This window comes from Alexandromys fortis, unplaced genomic scaffold (assembly GCF_014885135.2).
Source record: "Alexandromys fortis isolate MF-2015 unplaced genomic scaffold, M_Fortis_MF-2015_v1.1 scaffold_19, whole genome shotgun sequence".
Taxonomy (NCBI): Eukaryota; Metazoa; Chordata; class Mammalia; order Rodentia; family Cricetidae; genus Alexandromys; species Alexandromys fortis.
The window spans coordinates 7,315,695-7,338,416 of record NW_026067890.1 but is presented as its reverse complement, the minus strand read 5'-3'; the positions used below and the strand labels follow the sequence as shown (position 1 = coordinate 7,338,416).

At 47.3% G+C, this 22,722-nt stretch overlaps 1 protein-coding gene across 3 annotated transcripts in view; it reads right to left on the bottom strand.

Moving 5' to 3' along the window:
• Nucleotides 1-6,284: 6,284 nt before the first annotated feature.
• The window catches only part of Bcar3 (BCAR3 adaptor protein, NSP family member), a 103,764-nt gene continuing 87,326 nt past the window's right edge, over nucleotides 6,285-22,722 (bottom strand). For all 3 annotated transcript variants that reach the window (XM_050156381.1, XM_050156458.1, XM_050156546.1), the window contains 7 exons: nucleotides 21,049-21,152; nucleotides 19,403-20,043; nucleotides 14,655-14,770; nucleotides 11,358-11,529; nucleotides 9,953-10,064; nucleotides 9,588-9,800; nucleotides 6,285-6,911 (listed from right to left, as the gene is read on the bottom strand). In XM_050156381.1, coding sequence (XP_050012338.1) covers nucleotides 6,733-6,911; nucleotides 9,588-9,800; nucleotides 9,953-10,064; nucleotides 11,358-11,529; nucleotides 14,655-14,770; nucleotides 19,403-20,043; nucleotides 21,049-21,152 — 1,537 coding nt within the window. In that variant the 3' untranslated portion in view covers nucleotides 6,285-6,732. The remainder of the gene's footprint in view (nucleotides 6,912-9,587; nucleotides 9,801-9,952; nucleotides 10,065-11,357; nucleotides 11,530-14,654; nucleotides 14,771-19,402; nucleotides 20,044-21,048; nucleotides 21,153-22,722) is intronic.

The following is a 22,722-nucleotide window of genomic DNA, read 5'->3' as shown; positions in this document are numbered from 1 at the left end:
CACCACCACTGCTTGGCTCGTTAGAGTGGCTTTAAAGTTTGTGATCTGGCTAGTCCAGCAATGGACATCTCAGTAGAGAGGCCAAGAATCCAATTGTTTTTCAGCGACTGTCTGAGCAGGTCTTTTGTCTCTGTTGGGATCCTCAAGTGGTAAGCTCTAATACCAGTGAAGGGATGTCTCAGCCTCGGCCTTGGGAGAGAGGAACTTGCCAGTGAGAATGAGGGCACACAGGCAAAGATCAAAAGCTTCTTCCTATGTCCTCTTTATGTGGTTGCCACCAGGTGTGGCCCAGATTTTGGTTGGGCCTTCCAACCTTAAATGATCCAGATTTAGGGTGAGTCTTCCCAGATCAAATGGTCCAGTCAAGAAAACCCTTCACTGCTGTGCCCAGCTGCTTAGATTTTAGTGCTCCAGATGTAGTCGAGCTGACAATCACTGTCTGCAGTTATAGAGGTCATAGAAAGTAGAAAGGCATCAAGAGATTGGGAAATGGGCAATCATAAAATTTGGAGAGTAATTTCTGGAATGTTTGAGAACGATCCTTAAAGGTACTACATAAGGCCAGCTTTCAAGGGAAATTTAATAGGAAACTGACTTACGTTCTTATGAAATTAAGGCCTCATTGTCTGGTACAGATGAAGACAAACGTACTGTCCTGATTTCAGCACCACTGTGACAAGAGTCCTCATTTTTGTGAGATGCAGTAGACTCCGAATGGGAGCTTTTGTAACAAGCCGATTTGGTAACCCAGAATGTCAACCCTGAAGAGAGTTTCTAAGGACCACACTGAAGAAGCATTTGTCATGCAATTCAACAAGTGGAGAAACACCATCACCGCCTCTTCTATGAAGAACCATTATCTTGAATTTGAGTTTTGGTTTTCCGAAATGGTTCATTGTATTTTGGTACCCTGAACAGATGATTCTGTAGAGATGCTCCATGTGAGCGGAGCTGATGTTCGTGCTTTGTGCGCTCACGCATAGCTGTAGTGAAGTGTTAAATGTTGACTCTCATACTGCTTAGTGGGAGGAGTAACCAGAAAAGTCATAAAGTGAACCGTTAAGTCCTTGCTCCTGTGGTCATTCAGCCCTTCTGGTGTGAACACTGGACACAAAGCTAAAGTTTACTTTGGTTTTCTTTCTTCACATGTTGAGCTACACTGGTATCATAAACTTTTGAATGGGAGGGGCCCTACTCTGCTCACCCCACCTTTTCCATGTAAGTATGAGGAAAGTGTCTACTTAGAAAGGAGCTCTTTGAATGACACAGCACAGCTGTCATGCTCTCCTCTGCTTGGTTGGTCTCCAGAATATTATCTGTCTCCCTCTGCTGACCCGCTGAGAAGACCAAGTGGCTGTGACTCAGAACTAGAGGAAACCCTAGTAGATTTGCCCGGCCTGTTATTCTTCAGCCTCTTTCCCTCTGGCATTTCTCCTGCTTCACAGCATCTGTTTGACAGCCCACTGGCTTCCTGATTGTCTGGTGTGAAAGTGCAGTCTGGGTGTGGAATGAGAACAAGACTCAAGCAGATCAGCAGTCTCCATCCCGTTGTCCCCTTTGTCTCCTCTGCTACGCTCTGGCCATTGAGTCAGCACGGAGATGGGATCTGGAGGCATTGCTGCGTGGCTCCTCTCTTCAGGGACAGAAGCACATTAGTACATTCATGGCTGAATTCAGAGGACGAAGTGACTGGAAAATGCAGTTCCCTCTGTGGAGTGACTGTTAGAAACAGGAGTCTACCACCCACTAGAGAAACAAAGAATCTATATACTACTGGCAGTTTGGAGTACTTTTATCTTTTCGCAGTTTTATTATGTAGTTTATTAGAGAAGTAAAACAACTCATTTTGTTTGGTTTGTACATTGGATTATATATGTATTTGTGTATTATGGATATGTTAACAGCTCTTGTTACTGATTTTCACCCAAGGTTTATTGTGAGATTATCCATATTCATACATAGTTCATTTTACTGTGTATAGTAAAACTTACCCGTCATTTTGGTGGACGCTTTTGGTATTTCCTGAACTTTCTAGTCGAAACAAGTGTTGCTTGAGAATATTCACATGTGTATTTCCGGCATAGAAGTTTCTCTGAAATTCACACCTAGAAGTGGAACTCCTAATTTATATGTTTGTGGGGGTTTGAATGAGAATGGTCTCCATAGGCTCATGTATTTGTATGCTTGATCCTTAGTTGGTGAACTCTTAGGGAGGATTGGGAGATGTGGCACTGGGGATGGGTTTTGAGGTTTTAAAAGTCCACACCAGGCATAGTCTCTCTCTGCCTACAATTTACGGACCAGATATGAGCTCTCAGCTACTGCTCCAAGCATTATTCCTGCTTGCCTCTCACCATGCTTCTGACTGTGATGGTCGTGAACTAACCCTCTGAAACTGTAAGCAAGCCCCCAATTAAATGCCTTTTTTTATAAGTTGCTTTGGTCATATGTCTCTTCACAGTAACTAAGACAGTGATGAATTAATTTTCAGTTTTAAAAATTGTGCCACATTTAACCTCCAAAGTTACTGTATGTAGTTTTACATTCTAATAATTTCTGTGTGAGGATCACTTATTCTATATCCTGTCACTTTTTTTTTTTTTTTTTGATTTTTGAAACAGGGTTTCTCTGTAGCTTTTTGGTTCCTGACCTGGAACTAGCTCTTGTAGACCAGGCTGGCCTCAACTCACAGAGATCCGCCTGCCTCTGCCTCCCGAGTGCTGGGATTAAAGGCATGCGCCACCACTGCCCGGCTATCCTGTCACTCTTGTGAGTCGGGCATTCTCTTCTGTCAGTTCAAAAGATGTCAAGGTTCATTGTAGTTTGGGTTTCTCTTAACTCTTGTGGGGCATCTTTACATGTGTGCCGTGTTTCCCTTCCTATGGAAAGTCCATTTTTATCTTTGACCTTTCCCTTTGGTTGGTTGCCTTTCATGGAAATGCTTAATGTATTAAGATGCTAATTGTGTCATTTGTTTGTGTAGCACACCACAGCTAGATATGAAACATAGATACCTAGTTTTGACTCAGACATTCTCATGGGTAGCATTTATCTGAAGGCTTGCCAGGAACGAAAGGTTCTTAGGTTGTTGATAGGGTCTAGTTCGTTGCTGATCTGACCATAGGTTTACCGTGTGGACCTCTGTCCTGGGACGCTGTCAGTGTAGTATCTTACAGGGAGTGGTCCAGGAGAGTGAAGAGCCATGATGGAGACCTAATTTTGTGCCCTAATGTCAGGTGTGACATAACGTCTGTCCTCTGCTTGTGAGCACAGTGACCAACCCTGGCATAGTGTGAGTGGAACAGTGCATGGCTGTTAGTAGCAGAGGACAGGGAACATTGTGGCCTTCTCAGAGGGTGCCTGTCATACCAATCTTTCTTTAGTTCTGTGTTGGTTCTTTCCCACTTATTCTTTTGATGAGGTCCATTTTAGTTCATATCAACTACTGTTCATAACTACTATTTTTGTCTTTTATCTACTGTAAGAAAACTCTTTAGTTGGGTTGGAAAGATAGCTTAGCAGTTAGGATCATGAACCATTGTTGTAGAGGACTTCAGTTGATTTCTTCGAACCCTTTAATGTATTGAAGATGCTAATTGTGTTATTTGTGTAGCACACCACAGCTAGATACGAAACATAGATACCTAGTTTTGACTCAGACATTCTCACGGGTAGCATTTATCTGAAGGCTTGCCAGGAACTAAAGGTTCTTAGGTTGTTGATAAGGTCCAGTTCATTGCTGATCAAAACTACCTATAACTTTAGCTCCAGGAGATCAGATGCTCCTTTCTGCTGTCCATGGGCATACATTCAAGTGCACAAACCACCCCCACCCCCTACACACAAAATAGAATCTTAGAATAAAGTTATCTAAAGTAAAAAGAGTATTCTGTCTTCTTAAAGTGCTCCCTAGTGAGCTTTTCTATCTAACAAAACAAACATGTATAATCTGTTAAGTAGGATATACCAACCTGGGATCACAACCAATCAATATCTGGTTTTTTAAAGTTTTGCTACAAGACCTGTATGGGAGAACAACAGCTGCAGAACCTCACTGAAAGGTACAGTTTTTCTTCCTCGAGTTGTATGTGAAGACAGGCGTATTTTGTGGTGTGGTTAAGGTTAGGGGTCAATTTGCCTGGGCTAAGGAACTACTAGAACACTGGAGGGAATGTCCTATCACTAGGCATGTCTGGGGTGTTTCCAGAGCCTGGCATGTGAGCTGGTGGGAAAAATTCACCCTCAGTGTAGATGGGCACTAGTTGGGAGCCAACCTACACAGAACATAAACACAGAACAGTGGATGCTTTTCCTGCCCTTGAACTTACTGACTCCTCCTTTGGCCTTTGAACTCCACTACTGGTAGCACAGACTCCCAGGGTCCTGGGCGTTTGCTCTGCACTGAAAATTACACCCTCGGTTTTCCTGATTCTGAGGCATTTGGAGTTTGACTGAGCGAGGCTACAGCCCTCCAGGATCTCCAATGTGCAGATGGCCAGGCATGGGACTTCTGGTCTCCATAATCAAGTAAGTCAGTTCCCTTACTAACCTCCCCATAGCTATATAAATATCTTGGTTCTGTCTCTGGAGAACCAGAACATATCTGGTAACCAGTTTTTGTCTTTTTTTTTTTTTTTTTTTTTTTTTTTTTGCTGGTAAATGTTCTCCTCAACCCTATTTAATAAGTAGATCCCTGTTTCCTGGAGGCAGTTCAAGTTCACTACGGTGGGCAGATCAACCTACTGTAGGTGTGCCACATCAGACAGGTGGTCCTGAGTTGTGTAAGAACACAGAAGCAAGAAGCAGGCGGTAAGCATCATTCCTCCATGGCTTCTGCTCCACGTTCTAGCCTGCCGGCTCTGCATTGAGTTCCTGCCCTGGTTTGCCTTGCTGACAGACTAACCTATAAGTTGTAACAAGCCATTTCCAACCCCTTTATTTTAATCACAAGAAAAAGCAAACCAGGACAATGTTCTTAAGATGGCCATGTTAGAGTGTGGTATCTATAACCAGGCAGTCAGTCCTCCAAGTCTACTTAATATCATGAAGAAAACTTGGTGTGGTTTACATACTTAGAGGGAAACAGACCAAGCGTGGTGGCACATGCCTTTAATCCCAGCACTTGGCGGCAGAGGCAAGTGGATCTCTTGTCAATTCAAAGCTAGCTAGCTTGGTCTACATGGTGAGTTCCAGAACAGCCAAGACTACATGGTGAGGCCCTATCTCAAGCAAAAAAGACAGGAAAACAAATAGGTAAGTGTTAGATAGTTGATTACAGAAGACTTTAAAATCGTGTATTACAAAATTTTTACAGTGGGAAAATGGAGACTATATAAATACTAGACATTCTTTGGGAGAAGTCAGAAACCTAGAAAATGAGCTTGTAAGATTTGTGTATCTTCTAGAGGAAATGATTAGTTCATATGCTTTTTCTGTATATTATAGTTGATTCAGAGTATAGCAAATACTATATATTCTAAAAATGTTAGGGTTTGCCTTCACATGGGGATTCTTAAGTTTGTTGGCATGATGTGGTGGGAATGTCCCCTAAACACTCATGTATTTGGGAAGATCACAAAGGTCTTGCTGGAGGAAATAACATCACTGGGGTGCGGGCTGTATTTATAGCCTCACCCTACTTCCTGTTCTTGCTCTGTGTGCAGATGAAAAAGATTGGGGCTTCCTGCTACCATGATGATCTCTGTCCCTCTAGAACCATAAGCCAAACTATAAACCCTTTCTCAAGTTGATTTTGGGCACAACATAAAGGGTGGGGGCTAAGGGTTACCCAAGGAACTATGAATTGGAAAGCATTGCTCCAAGTGTGTCTGGAGAGCTTTCCAGGAGAGTTAGTGTGGTAGATCAATTGTGTCATGCAATAGAATTGCGAGGCCAGGTGGTGGTGGCGCACGCCTTTAATCCCAGCACTCGGGAGGCAGAGGCAGGCAGATTTCTGAGTTCGAGGCCAGCCTGGTCTACAGAGCGAGTTCCAGGACAGACTCCAAAGTTACACAGAGAAACCCTGTCTCGAAAATTAAGAATAAAGAAATAGGATGGCAGCTGACATCTGGTACCCAGTCCAGCTGTTAGCTAGCACTTTCCTTTGAGTTTGAACCTAGGACTTTAGAAGTAGGATTTCACTTTGGCTCACATTCTGTCTTTGCAGTAGAACCCTTAGATTTGCAAACCACTTTTGGTTTAATATGGGAATAAGGAAGAAAGCTCCTTAGAATCCAGGAGTTAGAATTATCATGCTAAGGTGAGTCAATACTAAAGAGAGAGGATACAATCATTTCACAAAAACATATATTTCCACTCATGACTATTTACAGTTTCATATTCAAAAGAATATCATATAACTGATACCTTCTGCAATGCTTCATGCTTTTCTTTTAAATGCCTCTATTTACATTTATATGACATGGAATTAAAACTAAGATGGTCAAATACCACGATTATTAAACAACCAGCAACATAGCTATGTCTTCTTAAATTTGCTGATCAACATTAGCAATAGTTATCTAATAATAAATTACCATTCATTTAAAAATCAGTAGTAGTTTTAAACAATTCATATAAATATGCTCTGTGCAGTTTATACATTTAATATCCTGTGGATATTAAAAGCTTGTATCTTCTTAGATTTGCACATTATTACTTTATAAGATGATAAGCATTCCCAGCAGGTCTGGAAAAGCTTCAGGTAATGCCCCAAGGTCTCCTGGGTGGTTCTCAGAGCTCAGCCTGCTTTACAGAAGGAGGTTCCAGTTTCCGTGAGAGGGCTGTTAAAATCTGGTTGAACTTCTCGTATCTCTCCGTCTGGTTGACTTCGGCACCCTTGCTGCCCCACAGCAATCGCATCTGAAATTCAGTCTTCAAGATCTCAGTCATTTCTTCATCCGGTTGAAAATCTAATCAAAATAAAGCAGGTAAGTTGGGTTCTGCTTCAGAGGGTTATAAGTGAGTGACGCTATCCTGTTTTACAGTAGAATTAAATGAACTTTCTCCTCTAGGAAAATGTAGGACCTCCTCATTTGACGAGCGTCAAAGAATTCACAAGCCTGTGTCCGATGTGAGGAGTGTTGGATGGCAGCTTGTCTGCATTTGTCACAACTTTACTTGCCATGTGATTCAACTATTTTAGCTGTAAAGTTTGATGTTAGTAAATTTACCATTTTAGGATACTTTCTTCAGCTTAGAAAGTCCTTCCTACCTGGAAAGTACTTCCAGGTAGTCAACCTCTGTTTCAGCCCCGGTCCTAGAGAACCACTGATGAGCTCTGCGTCTTTAGAGGTTTGATAACAAAAAGGAATCATGATATATTATGCACTGTCAGGGTTCTTCAACTTTGTATGAATGGTTTTCAAATTGTTCTGTGTGTGGCGTGTTAGCAATGACACATTCTGTTTAATTGCTGATTAATAGGCATTTATGTGGACATACCCATTCACTGCTGTACTGTGAGTAATTGTCAACATGAACACAAGCCTGTGTGGACATTCATTTCTCAAGGCGGTCATATGGTAAGCATGTGTTTACTTTGAAAGAACTAGTCATAAACTCTTCACTTTTATATTCATTCTTAATATATGAAGAGTCCAGCACTGCATACAGCAGGATTGGTGGCTCACATGTACCTGCAATCCTAGCATTTGGGAGGTGGAAGCAGAAGGATCAAGAAGTTCAAGGTTGTCCTTGGCAAGGTACCAAATTTGAGGTCATTCTGGGTTCTATGAGACCCTGTCTCACAAACAGTGGGACTTCTTTTCTTCCGGGTGTTATTCCCACACACTGCCCCTCTGAGCAAACCACGTTTCCTGACTGTTCATGGCTGGCTCTGCACTTGGCACTGTGTGCTGACACCCTTGAGGGCCACCACTTAGCTCGTGCAGCATACACCGCAGCGGTGACGTATGTTTTATCCTTCTCCAGAGCTCAAGGAGAAAGTTCAGTTTACACTGCCTGGGATGTGTTCTGGGGCACTTGGAGCAGGGATAACTAGGAAGGAAGAGGCGCACAGACAGTGAAGTCTGGATAAAACACCTTGTGGTGGCTACTGCCTTCCCAGGTGGTAATGGTGCACTTCTTCTTGCCGCTGCCTTTTATTTATTCTATCCCTTGATAGAGCACAGAAGCAAAGAAATGTGGGGACCCTAAGGTCACAGGCTGTAAGGCCTGTGAGCCACAACTATGGCTATTACAGCAAGGGTTCAGAAGTGGCACTTATATCTTGGAGGTTACCAAGAGCATCTAATTGGATTTAAGACCCACTCAGTAGAAGGGAATTCGTGTCTGGTACTGTAAACCTAGCCAACTACTTGTGGCTGATGAGGTCAGGGGAGAACATACTACTATCACTTTCCTAAACCACCATAATTCCCGAGTGCATTCTACATATCTGTGCTTACACCCACACACAGGTGTAGCTCGCGCTCCTCAGAGAGCAGCTGCTCTCTGCAGTAGATGGCGACCAGCGGCAGAAATCTCCAAGTGGTCAAAGTACAGAGAAAAATTTACTGTGGACAGCCCATTTCCCAGTTGATAATCTGCAACTCAATCTCTGCACAAAAGGCTCAGGGAACATCAAGGAAGAAGGACCAAGGTATTGACTATGAGGTACTGTCTTCTACATACAATAGGAGTTGCACTCAGGAAATCTCAAAAATAGGTCCTCTACCTAGACTGTCCAGTGGCAATACCAGCTGATATCGCAAAGTGGATAGGAGAAATTTTACAAGGCCCTACTCCTAGATGAAGCGTTATAGGTAATTAATGGCTACTGAGAGAAGAACCAGTCCCCTCAAGGGGCAAAATCCCTGATATGTTATCCAATCCCAGTTGGTCATCCCTAAACACATGGACATATAAACAACACAAAGTGGACTTGTCAGATTATATTTATAGGTGTGTGTGTAATTGAAGTAGTCAGCATAGGGAGACAAAGTGAAGGTAAGTGGTAGAAATTACATAGATACAGTACTCAAGAAAACCTAAAAAAAAAAAAAGTTGGCCATGGTCAACTGGATGGCTCAGTGGTTCTGAATGTGTGCGACTTGTAGAGGACCTGAGTTTGTCTCCTAGTGCCATGTCAGGTGACCTGTAACTAGCTCAGGGATGACACCTCTGAACTCCCTGTGCACCTTCACTCATGCAATATACACACTTGCATAGACACATGCAATTAAGAATAATTTTTTAAAGCCAGGCGTAGTATGTACCTCTAATCCCCATGCTGGGGAGACAGAGAAAAAAGGCACCCTGGGACTTGTCCCGCCAGCCTAGCCTCCATAGTAAAGTTCCAGGCCAGTAAGAAATGCTGACGCAAAAGAAAAGGGGCGTTCGGTGCCTGAAGAAAGACATCTGAGGTTGACCTCTGGCCCGAACACACACACACAATGACACCCATTTTGTATTTGTGTGCTCTTCTATGGAAATAGGGAGTAATGAGCAATGACATAGGAAAGGGAGTGTCCACACCTTAATCTCTTCTCGTTGGTCACTTTTCTAGCTGAGGGCATCCATGCCCTTTCTCTTTATTTCTTCATTCTAATCCCCACAGAGAGAGGATTCCAGAAACAAGTTCCTACCTGCCAGGATCCTCTCAGCATTCCTCCTGTAGCTCTCGGAAGCCTCGGCCATGAATCTGGCTGTCGCCAAGTGGTTCAGCATAATTTCACAGCTCTCGTCATTTTTCTCCCACATGTCAGTTCCTTCGAAAGTGACAGTCTGCCGTTCCATTAAGGTCACAAGAGGCATCAGCAGTGGGACTGATACACTGCCTGGCGGGACATGTGTGGACTCTGAGGAACAAGGAGGGAAGTTCCATATCATGTTAATTACAAACCAACTGACTGTGTTTCGTGTAGGAACTGCAGGTCCGTACATGCAATGCCACGTGAGATTATGTAACTGGGGGAGCCTGACGGCAGGGTCTTCTGTGCCCGGCACTCACCTTTGCCTTCCTGCAGGACTTTGCTGAAGGGCTTCAGCTGCTTCTCATAGAGGATGGCTGTTTGGGTGTAGTGGTGCCGCAGAGCAGTCCATGTCTTTTCTAACCGTGTGATCTGGAAGGAGGAAAGGTTATTGTTTCAGAAAGCCTCTTTTTAAAAATTGCCTTTCTGCTTCAATTTTGGAATAGGTGATAGATGTGCAGGACAGTGTGAGAAGCGATTGTTCATTGAGAGAAAAACATGACCCCTCGATCCTGTTCTGCATGGTTCTGATGGCTCATCCCACAAGTTAAGCTTGCATGTGTGTGTCTGTGCATGCTTTGAAAAAGTAGGTATCTCACTGTAGCTACTCTGTGGGTGAGAGTGGGTTCTCTCCTGCCACGTAGTTCCAAGAAACTTCTGGTGGGCACTTAATTTGATCGGTCACTCTTTTTAATGAGGGAAATTACGTGTCACGCATGCTCTGACTTCCAGGACATGTGACTGCAGCTGTGTCCCTCAGTGGCCGGGACGGATGTCTGTGGACACCTGGCAGGATTTCAGAACTAGCCTGTGTCTAGGAAACAGCCCAGATAAAGACCCAGCAGGTTGATGCTGCTGGTCTGACCTGGCTTGCAGGACTACTACTCAGAGTTCTCCAAGCACCCACACGAAGGGGAGACAACAGATCCCACTTCCCTCTAGGAGGCCCATTCTGTTTGATTCTTTCTGAAAACATCCAACATCTGTCAGTGCAGACAAAGTCAGAGGTCAGACCTGAGATATCCTCCAGGGAGCTACTTGGCATCCGTCTTAAGGAACCTGAGGAAGATACTTTGAGACCATCAGTCTAGGACAGTGGTTCTCAACCTTCCTAGGGCTTTGACCCTTAGAACAATAAAAATATTTTCATTGCTACTTCATAACTGCAATTTTGCTATTGTAATGTAAATATCTGATATTCAGGATATCTTATCGGTGACCCCTGTGAAAGGGGTTGAGAACTGCTGGTTTAGGGATTTTCTGGTATAACTTTCTTAAATGCCTTGGTTTCCCCCAAGGCATTACCCAAACATTACATTCCTGATGTCCCAAGTGGATATAGCCACTGACATGCCACACACTCCAGCCTGTTGTCTTGTCCTAAATGGTTCTTCAGGAATATTGCTTACTAGTAAGGCTAATTCTTAGTATTACACATCGAAGATGAGATGTGGGCTGTCAGCACTTACCAGTGCTTTTACAAACAGAGCCAAAATACTGGGGACAATACTCTTGGCTGCCTCTAACCAAGGCAGCTTTCACTAAAATTCAGTTATCTTTAGAGACTGGCTGGAGCAGTCAGCCATACATGGTGTAGATGAACAGAACTCTGCATAGCGTTGAATGCACGCTTGTATGGGCAGCAGCACAAAGCCAGCATCTCACCTGAGGCATCTCTAGGGCTTTCATGATGGCTGAGAAAGAATAGAGGTCTCCCATGGTGTCTTTCAGCTCCACCGCCACCTGGATGATCTTATTGAGGGTACCTGCTCTGTTCTCCAAAGTACCCGTGCAGCCCAGAATGTCCACAGCGATGCCGATGGCCATGGTGTTGTGTCTAAGTGGAAGAAGACCAAGGGACAGGCTCAGGTCAACAAGATGAGGAGAAAATGGCCCTAATCCTCCAGAAACAGGGTTGTGTGCCCCTGGCTAGGAGCCAGTTTGAAAAGCTGATCTTAAAGCCATCCCATACCAGGCAGAGGATGGATTCAGGAAGTAAGATGCTCTTGAACATGTCCAGGTCAAGTCTGCAAATGGAAGCATGAAGAGGACCTCAGAAGTGATGTGGCTACAAGGCTCCCTTTACTACCATGAGAGGCCTAAGGAGATACCAGGTTCCCTAACAGACCGGATGCTACTCCTAAGGAAGACTGGAACCACCTCTTAGTGAGGAGTGTAAAAGACAAAAACAGGGAAAGGCAATATACTTGATCCAGGAAGATGACATGGATATTAGAACAGGAGGAGGAGAGAGGGGGACAAGAAGGGTGTTCTACAACCCCAGTACAGATGCCACAGAGTGACTGGAGAGGTGGACAACGGCTGAAGGACCGGCAGGAATTTTCTATAAGGTCAGATCCTTAAAACAGTACCCTGCCCTCCCCCAGACTCCCTTTTCTCACCCTAGACTACATGAGTCAAACTCAGAGACTGAGGGCAGGAAACAGGGTGACTTTTCTGGACATGACAATGGGACCCTATGAACAGGGTCAGTCAGTGGCAGGAAGCTCAGACAGTGACCTCTTTCTTTCCCTCTGTAAATCTCAGTCCAGGAATTTACTGCATGGAGTCAAAATAGTCTTAATTTTCTAGGCTACTATGCAGTTGCTGGAGGTACCATGTGCCTCTGAAACTGCAGGGTCACACTGTCCTGAAAACTCACAACTGGGGCTGGGGCTTCTTGCTGTGTTCCAGTGGTCTCTCACCCTTGGCAGAGGGTGGCAGGGAGTTAGCTCATGCTCGGCCTTTCCAAGTCCCCCAAATGCCTTGCTTGTTAACTAAGTAATGATCTCTGCTGGCTCCAAGTGTCTTTACGTGTGTGTGTGTGTGTGTGTGTGTGTGTGTGTGAGAGAGAGAGAGAGAGAGAGAGAGAGAGAGAGAGAGAGAGAGAGAGAGAGAGAGAGACTCGGTCTGCAGCTCACCTGTCAGTGGTCAGCAGCTAGAGGTACTCACATGTTACCAGAAGGATGTATGTGTGTGTATGACTCAGTCTGTGGCTTACATGTCAATGACTGGCAGCTAGAGGTTACTCAATGTGTTATCAGAAGGATGCCCCTGGAGTGAAATGGTAAACCGGAAGTCAAGAGTAGCTTTCAGATTTGATTCAAGAGCAATAGAATAAAGTCATTGGGCAGTCCAGGATTCCTTTGACCTTGGTCCTTATTTAGTTAACACATCATAGCTAATCAAACTATACCCCTGGCTCTGTGGGTAGATCCCACAGTCAGAGACGAATAGGAAACAAATAGGGTACGAGATTCTAGGCACGTAGCATAGAGAGATGTTGACGAGAGACCAGCAACTGCTGGTCGTGGCTGAGGCTCAGAGCTCAGGCTCCGGCACAATTCTCAGTGCCAGGAAAAAGAAGAAATCTCTGGAGATCTCAGACTACAGCACGTCTACTAGGAACGGGGAAGTGAGAGTGACTGCTCCACCCAGACAACACTGGAGAAGCAAGATGTGCTGCTGGTCATGAGGAGGAAGAAGAGGAGGGAACTGAGGAAGGAGTCTGGTCAGGAAAAGCAGGCAGCTCAGAAGTGCGACAAGTAATTCCCCAACGCCTTCACCACGAGCCTGCCTGAACAAAACTGGCCGTTTCTAACCCATCAATCCTGCTCCTGCCCCCTCATTCTTATCCCCCCCCCCGCTGTGAGACCAAAGGCATCCCCAAAGCCTCTGCCTCACTCCCTCAAAGCCCTCTTTCTAGATGACAGTGCTGGGATTACAGCTGTGCAATCCAGGCTCATCTTTGTAGCATTATTGTGAATAGAGCCTTTACTTCCTAGAGGCCGACAGCTGCCAGCACCTGTGGATATTTACACTTAGATACTGGAGAGCTAAAAATTTTCTTCATCTCTTAGATGCATCTGCCACCCATGTACAGTGGCCAGAACAGTCAGTGTCTGTGCGCACTCCTGCACCACAGAACGCTCAACTGGTCAGGGCCATGCCCAGGAATATCATGGAAGCCATAGCAGTTAGTCACAGCTACTGGGAAACAGTTTGCACAATAGTGGGTGCGTGCATGCGTGTGTGTGCTTGCGAACTTGTGTGTGTGTGTGTGTATAGACTGCTTTTGGGGTCATACAAAAATTTAGTCTTGTGCTTCTTAAAATCATGTCTCATCTCTAAGCATTTCATGTTCAAGGGCACGTTTCTGTTTTGTTTCATTTTTTTTGTTTGAGAAAAGTCTTTATTATGAAACTTGGGCTGGCCTTGATCCCCAGGTACTGAGATTATAGGCATGTGTGTGTTTTAATGGACACCTGATGTGGTGGTCAGTACTGTCAATTTGAGAGAATCTGAAATGGGCCTCTGGGGGGGGTTATAGCTGAGGAAAGAAGACATGCCACTGCGGGTGGCAGTGCCCCCCATTAGCAGCAGCTTGCACTCACTGTTTGCTTCCTGACTGTGGACACAAGCTCCTGCTCTCTCCACTTCCCCACCGGAGAGACCGTGAACTTAAATAGAACTTAAATAAACCCTTTCTTAGGATGTATTTGCCAGGGTAATTTAGTATAGCAACTAGAAAGGAAGCTACCCTGGGATTGTAGTGTTTCTGAAAAAAATGGCAGCGTGATTTTGTTTCCAAGCCCTGGAATCTATAGTCCTCCTGTCCACCCCTTACAGAAAGAGGTCAGAACCCACTCTCCTCGGTCTTCCCCAGTTCATCAAGAGCTCTTGAGTTTCAGAGCCACGGATGCTCATGAGAGGTAGAATACAGCAGGTGTAGTCTCCCCGCTGCAGCCATGCACAGCTTCAAAGTCTCCTGCCACCCACAGAAATGGGGCCGGGACAGTGCGATGCCCCCGACCCCCGCTGTACTGTCTTCTCATCAGGTGTTCTATAGCTCAGGCTTGAGAAGAGCCATGCGGACCCTGGAGTAATATGACTCCTCTGCACCCTGCTGCACAGATGTGTGCAAGGAGCTGAAAGTGGGAGCTGCAGAGACGGCGTGCTCACCTCTCGATAATGTCCAGGCGCAGCTGGTGTCCATGAGGCAAGGTAATGAGTTCCAGTCCTGAGCCCACACCCATGCTCCTCTTCATGTCTTCAGAGACTTCCAGTATCCTAGCAACCTGTCAGGAGCCAAGCAGAAATTTGCTAGATCAGGAAGTGGGTTGGCCCCACTGTTAATTTAGCATGAGGAAAGAAATACAGTCCACGGAAATTCTGTGGCTGTGGACAGAGTGCGCTTATATTTCTTTGAGTGACAGCATAATCTTAATATACAGAATAAGATAGGAAGCTGGGAGAGAGACTGGTAAAATGACTTGGTCTGTAAAGTGTTTGTTGTGCAATCTGAGAACTGAGTTTGATTAGTAGCACCCTTGTAAAAAGCCAAGCATGGTGGAATGGGCTCAGTCTTCAGCACTCAGGAGGAAGAGAAAGGTGGATCTCTGGGGCTTCCCAGCCAGTCAGCCTAACCTAATTTGCAAGCCCCAGATCCTTGTAAGAGTCTGTCTCTCAAAAAACAAGGTGCCTAGCTCCTCAGGACTCCTGAGGTTGTCCCCTGACCTCACACACTGACATGTGCAATTGTTTCCTCCCATGTGTACTGCCTCACACATGAACATGAACACACACACTTCCCTTGCTTAGTGGGCAAAGTGCTGAGGGGACTCTCAAACGGTCTCTACAATCTGCAGATCTGGCATGCGTTCATGCCCAGCCAGGGAATTAATCATTCGTTCGAGCCCTGGGCTGACACAGGCTGGATCGTGGAGAGACATTTTGCTGCCAACAGCAAGGCTGCGCGTGTGTGGAGCCTACCAGTCTCTTCAGTGGAAAGGCAGAGTGCGCTCCAAGCTCCCCTCTGCTCTGGGCTTTGCCATTCATGGTCTCACTTAGCAGCCACAGCTGGCTGTGATTGCCCCTAATTACGCCTCTCCTGGGTGCTGTAAGTGCACCTTTCGGCTGGGAACCATTACAAACATATGGTGATTTGAAACCCACACACCCACGTCTCCTCCAGAGAGGTTTCCCTGAAAGGAAATCTTGGCTTTGTCCGAGCCAGCTCTCATCCCAATCCAATCCTTTTCTTTTCTCTTCATTGATTAAATTTGCTCTTTCGGTTTCTTACAGTGTGTTTTTTACCAGCTCATTTCTCATGTGTGTAATGAACGGTCTAATAGAATTGGATACTAGACCTGACCGTTCCTAGTTAGTACACGTCGTGCTGAAGTGTGACAGTGGACTCAGCAGGTCCCTAAATTGGGGCCACGAGAGCTCGGTGACATACTGCAGTATGACCCTGGGATTCGGGGGCCTAACCAAGTCTGGACACGTCACTGGCACAGGATGGTTCTTGTGCTTCATCAGGTGGACTGGCCTCTATCGTGATCACTCCAGGCATGCAAGCAGTGCCTCTCTGGGGTGCACTGTAACCCACACCTTCTACATAACAAGGCTCGCCACTGGCAGTTTCCTTCTAGAAGCAGTAGCAGGAATTCTGGGGTTCCATTTGGAGAGTGAGATGTCTCTCTTCTGACTTAAGTCGACCATCAGCAGGTCCCTTTCCAGGGCTACACATGCTTTCCAGGCCCATGCTGGAGGACTAGCGGATGTGGAGCTCACGTGCAGGCCTAGGTAAAATCCTCTGGGGATTATTATAGCAGAGGGAGGAGGCGATGTTTACTGTGGGCTGACCCTACCTTGGTAGGGCAGGATGCAGAAGTCTTCCCTCCGCCCTCTAAGTCCTCCTTGTCACCACTTAGTGAAGTCCCTGGACCCATTTCTCCACACTCCACTGCTTTGAGGCCAGTGCAGTGTGCAGGAGTCCTGGTGGGTACCTGGCCTGGCCCTCTTCTCGGCTACCAAGAGGCCTAAAGTGCAATCACACTGCCAGGCCAATCTCTAGCTGTGCTGGCTCCGCTGCCCACGGCAGAGGGCTCAGACCTGCACCCACATACTCATAGGTTTGTTTTCCTTACTTGATGGTAAAGCGCTCTAACAGCAAGATCCTGTATGAGCCCAGAAGAAACTCACACACACCAGGAAAGGCAGACAGGCCCTTCCCAACCCACCCCCTTCTTGGATCCAGAAATGAAGCCTATTTAGAACAAGCTCTCTCCCCATGGCTTTTGACAGAAATCCTGGCACATGCACCTCGTAGCCACCTGCAGGACACTGTCTGCAAATGGAGAACGAGGGTCACACAGCTAACGACTGGATTTCAGTCCATGTTCAAAGACAGTAGGTGGAGCAGTGGCTGTGCTTCCCCAGGGTGAGTGAGGAAAGAAGCAGCGCCCATCTGCAGGTAGGAGGGCCCAGGAGTTGGGGTGCTGGGCACTGATGGGCTCCAGCTTCCTGTGTGCTCAGAACCACCCTCTGTCCTGATGCCCTTAATAAGCATCTGTGCCTGAGCTATGTGCCGGGGGGTGGGAATGGGCACATGGGACCCAGATGCGCTCCTGGGTGGCCCCATCTCATTGCTGCTACATTTGGGGTGGGAAACAGTTTTCCTCTTGGAAGCACTGGCTGTGCCTGGTAGTTCTGGGGAAGAGGGGGAAAACGAGGCATGGGTGGCGGAGGAAAATACTCGGAGGGCTGACCGCAGCCTTGCCCGTGAGGCTAGGGTGAACAGTCTAGGCTGGTTTCTCCTTGCTTGCTGGGGACTCCCAGGAAGCCTGAAGACAGACCAGGGAGGAGGCCCATCAGAAGGACAAAGTGCACAGGGCAGGAGAGGAGAAGGACTGCATACTTGTCTGGTGACATCAGACTTAGGCTCAAAGCAGTGGGAAGGTTCCAGACCTGTGAAGCATGGGCAGGCATCTCCCCTTTTCCTCCTTCTAGACATTTAAGCCCTCATAGACACTCACGGGCTGACTACCCCCAGGAAAAGGGCTGTTCTGTAAATACAGAACCCCGCATACTCAAAGAGCTCCCTCCTGGGGGCTGGGGGTGAGCAGGCAGTCTCACACTAGATGGGATTTCATTCACCTCTGGCCTACTGGCATGACCCAGGGCCCATACGGCTGACTTGCTGGGACAGAAATTCAGTCCTCTTGCACAGGACACTAAGGCAAAGATCCATCTACCCACCTGTGTGCTCTGCCCAACGATGCCCAGCTAATGGAGTCAACAGGTCCTGTTCTTTCACACCAGTCCTGTTTCTCAGCTCTCCTGTCGGGCCTTGCTTAGCAGGGACACCCGCTCCTTCCTCTACCAGCATGGATGACCCCCTCAACTATGAGCACTAGTTACCTTTCCTGTCCTGGATTCAGGACAGGAGCTTTTTCTACCCAGGATAACCCGCAGTTATTTAGTGGATTATATATATTATAGTTATTTTTGGGAGCCCTTTAACTCCCTGGGGGATTGCTAGGAGATTAGATTTCCAGCCAAGATTCCTGACACAGGAAGGAAAATCCAGCTCTTGGACAAATCCTAACCTTTGAAACTCATGGCCTTCTCTGAACTGAGTGAAATCAGACATCAAATTCCACTGAGGCCTTAGCTGTCACTCAAATGCCCAATCATCAACTACTGTGTACCGAAAAGGTGGGTCAAGCCCCAGATGCCCACTGTCGAAGAGAGACTGAGAGCTTATGGACACAGGTCACTGCTCCTGAAGCAAATGCCGCTATAAGAAATGAAGATGATGAAATTGTGTAGCTGTGGAATGAGAGCCACAGGCTTGAGATCGTATCTGTGTGTGATTAGCAAGTGTTACCCACAAAGCCGGCAGGCCTGGCATGCCATATGCCAAGTGCTGTCAGTAGCTGTCATTTAGGAACCAGGACTTTTTAAATGAGTTTTTAATTTTATTTTATGTGTATGGGTGTTTTGCCTGCATGTATGTCTGTACAGTACATGTGGGACTCATGCCCAGACACCAGAAGAGAGTAAGACCCCGTGGACCTGGAGTTAAATATGTTATGAGCTGCTATGTGGGTGCTGGGAATCAAATTAGGGTCTTCTGGAAGAGTAGCCAGTGCTCTTAATCACTGAGTTATCTCTCCAGCCTAAGTTTTTGAGATTTTTATTCTCTGTGTGTGTGTGTGTACAAGCGTGTGTGTGTATGTATGTATATATGCCATGTTGTTTGTGTAGCTCAGAAGTCAACTTGCAGGAGTTGGTCCTCTCTTTCTACCTTGTAGATTCTGGACTGACTGTATTCAGGTCATGTCTTGGCAGCTAGCATACCTGCTAAGCCATCTCTCAGGCCTAGGAAGGAAACTGGATTTTGTTTGATTTTATCTTTTCTTCTAATCTTCATTTTACAATTTTTCTAACTTAAAGAATTCTTGTAAAAAAAATTAAAAAAGATCCAGTTGAAGATGATTATCCTAAAGATCATGTCAATAATAAAGTATATATGGCACATAGGTAAGTATAGAATAAAACAGCCAGGATCCTGCAACTCCCAAAACCACGCTTTCAGCTATACTCCTTGGGCCCCAGCTGTTCAGTTCTGACTGGCCTGAGTGGAATTTTTAACCAAGCACCAGGGAGGAGGAGGAGTCACAAATCTTGTTATCAGCAGAGGGGGTCAGGGGCAGGCCTGCCTTCCCTCTGTCCAAGGTGAAGTTTACCAGCTTCCTGCTGGGCAAAGGTTGTCCTGCTGGTGGTTCCCACCCTGTAAGTAAATCTCCACACCTGCGTTACCCTCTGGCTTTTCCCTATGACAAAGTACCTAGCCGAGGAGGCAGAGTACATACAGCCAGGCAGGTGCCCTTACCCGAAGGGGCCAACCCCAGAGCACTAACCTTGCAGTCCACACTCAGCATGTGCTGCGCGATGACCCTGGCGTCGTTGTTGGTGAACACTTCTTTTGCACGCTTCAGCATGGCGGTTTCCAGGGGCTTGTTCTCCGGAGGAAGGAGCTTGGACTCAAAGTCATTGGGTCTGAATGACGACACGGTTTCCATGAGAGGTGGCACAAACATCGTTTTGTCTTCCTGACCCTCATCTGTCTGTGCTGCCAGAGGATCCCAAGGCCTCGCTTGGTCATCCCCATCGAGGATCAAGTAGTTGATGCCAGAGTTCCGGGGGCCTGAGGCCCCATTGTGTTTGGTTGTCAGCAGCTCCTCGTGTGGGGCAAGCTTGGCTCCCCTGTCACAGCCCACAGCAAAAGCAGGGTTCAGTTCACAATAGTTGGCCTCGGAATTGAGCCAGGCAGACGGAGACGGGGGAACCTTGAGGAAGGGCACCTTGCAGGGCTTTGGGGGTGGTTTGGGGCACAGCTGACTGTCTGATCCCCGCAGGGCCTCCCCTCCTCCTCTAGTGTCTGCAGAGAATCGCCGGACCAGTGCCGGGCTCAGGGTGGGCTCGCTGCCAGTCCTGAACACAGGAGAGCTGGGGCAAGGGCTTGTGTCCATACCTGGAGACTGAGGGGGCAGCTTGCAGCCTGCGGAGGGAAAAAGAAGGGCAGAGAAAGCTCAGTTGTCTGGAGAACGGAGAGCAGAGTGGGAGTGGCAGTTCCCAGCTCTCACTCCGTGCCCTTGGGTTCCCCTCTCAGCCACAAAGGAAACACTGGTGGGCTTTCTCCCAGCAGGTCTGCTCTGTGGCAGTCCAGGACACTGTGAAGGTTCCGCTGGCTCCACCTCACTCTCGGGAGGGATTCTAAACCCCAGGGGCTGGGCTGTAACATCATTTTATGGTCACAGCGGGTTGGGACAGTCAGAACAGGAAAACATGTCTTGGGCAGTGAATAACACAATCCTGCACTAAGGAACAGAAGTCTCCAGCCACAGAGCCTTAAGGGCTCTGAGTCACTCTCGAAATCTGGTGGATCTCAGTCAGCATTCACGAGAGAGCAAGAGATGCAGGGATGGTAGACAGACACGCTAAATCGCACAGAAACGGCTTACAAAGGGGCACTAGGAAAAAAATCACTCTGTGGTCCCGTGGGAGGTTACATATAAAAGAAATGAAAAGCCATCCCACTAACACCGAATGCTTTGCCTTTCCCAGGTCCCACCCCCCACATCACGGAAAGAGTGCAGAGAAGCGGCAATGCATCTGTGGGTGAGCTACTGCTACACAGGGTAGGGGATGGCGGAACGCTAAAGGGGAGCACTTTTCTGTCATGATGCCCACCACTTATCAAAAGGGTTTGAAATGTACAAAACCTGGGTGCAAATGCTAGGTGACCCTCCTCCTTATTAATACATTAGTTTCCTCTGCTGTAAGATGAGGATAACTGCCTGCTTTGAAGGCTGGTATGGGATTTAAATGCTGGAATGATGATAGAGCATTGAGTTCAGGGACCACAACCAGGCAGCTCTGCTAACCTCCCCTCTGGGCTGCAGGTATGGAGTCCTCAAAGCCTGGGGCTTGTTCAGGTAGGAAAAGCCCAGCTGCAGCCAGGGCCACACTCCCACCCTCGTCCCTGAGGCTCCCCCACACCTACCTAGGGGCAGGTGGCTCTCCGACTGGTGGGCTTTGAGGGCTAAGGCCCTCCTGTCCTGCACGTGATCCAGGCAGGCGGGCTGGCTGCCACTCTTCTCTTTATTCCTGAAGCCAAAGACCAGGCACAGACGTGTCATTAAGTAGTAAAGCCTTCTGCAGGCAACGTCACGGAAATTTAAGGAAAGAAATCTTCCAGAACGAGTGCGGCGCATACCCTTCACAGCAAAGAAAGGCCACAAGGAGGAGAAACTGACAGGGTGTGCCGAGTCCCCAGGGCCAAGGCAGCTGGGTCCTAGGAGGCCTCCTCAAGCCTTCCATCCTGTTGAACAGAGCAGGGTGCATGGGTCGCAGCCCTCTGGGGGATGAGGAGGAATCTGATGAATGGGAGTGTGTACTTTAAAAATGATTCTCACTCTCTGGGGGGATGGCTTATTTAACTAACACGACTTTTCCACCATGGACCAATGTCAGCTGGATGGAAGTTGGAGGTCACTCCATGTCTATGCACAGATCAGCACTCCCTCCTCCCTACCCCCCCAATAATCTGCAGATCCCAGGGGGTGGCTGCACACACCTATTTTCCTGACTCTGCCTGAAGCACCCACAGGTGACTTCCAACTGCTGAGCTAGAAGCAAAGTGGCAGCTGGGAGAGCTTGAAACACTTTTACCAAGGGACTGGATGCTCTCAATAGGGGAAGAGAGACACAGGACCAGCCAGGCTGCAGTGAACCCGTTCCCCCACCTCCCTACTCCTCCACCCCCATCTCACACAAACCAGGTCTTCCCTACCTTTGGGAAACAAACAAAACAAACTTCCAGCAACCTCTCAAAGATAAGTAAGTCAAAGACGGGGCAAATTCCAAAAGGAAGTGGCTTCTGAAAAATGATATTTGAGCCGTGTCCACCATGATCAACGATCAACCCATCAGATTCCAGGGGCCCAGAACAGCTGGACGAGCGGAATGTAACCTGCCTGCGAAGGCACACCTTTGCCCAGAGCCTGAGGCTGCCAGTCAAGGAGCATGCCCAACGTCAGAGCAGGCGGCAGTGGGCCAAAGCTGACGTGGGGAAGTCGCCGAAGGGCAGCGGGGTAGGGGTGACAAGTTCATTAAGGCCACCGGTCATGTTGAGGTCGCCCTTCCTCCACCTGGAGTGTGTGGGCTGCTGCAGCAGCGCCTCTACATTCCAGAGAACAATCAGAACATCATCTCCCATATCATCCTTGCCTCCCTGCTTACGCCCAAGTCTGACTTTTGCCTCCCCTGCAGATACCGGGAACATTAGCGCTTACTGTAAGTAAACACTTTCCGTTTCCTTCACTGTCTAAACCCACGCAAGTTCCATGCTTCCCGACGGAGAAAGGGAGTCCCAGAGAAGTTAAGGTCTCTGTCCGGGGTTGCACAGCAAGCCGCATGGAGCCAGCCAGGAGCCACAGGTCCTGAGTCAGATGCTGACTAACGTGAACCAGGGAGCACAGCTGTAATTTCTGTTACTCACATAGTCCTGGATTTCATGAGGCGTGTTTTTTTTTTTTTTTTTTTTTTGCCGTAAAGAAATTATAGTTTATATTTTCGCCTGGCCCAGACAGAGGAGAGCAGAGAGGAGAACGGACACGTTCACTTAAACATGGGAGCTCAGAAGCCAGGAGTGGGGGCATAATGGCGGGGGGGGGGG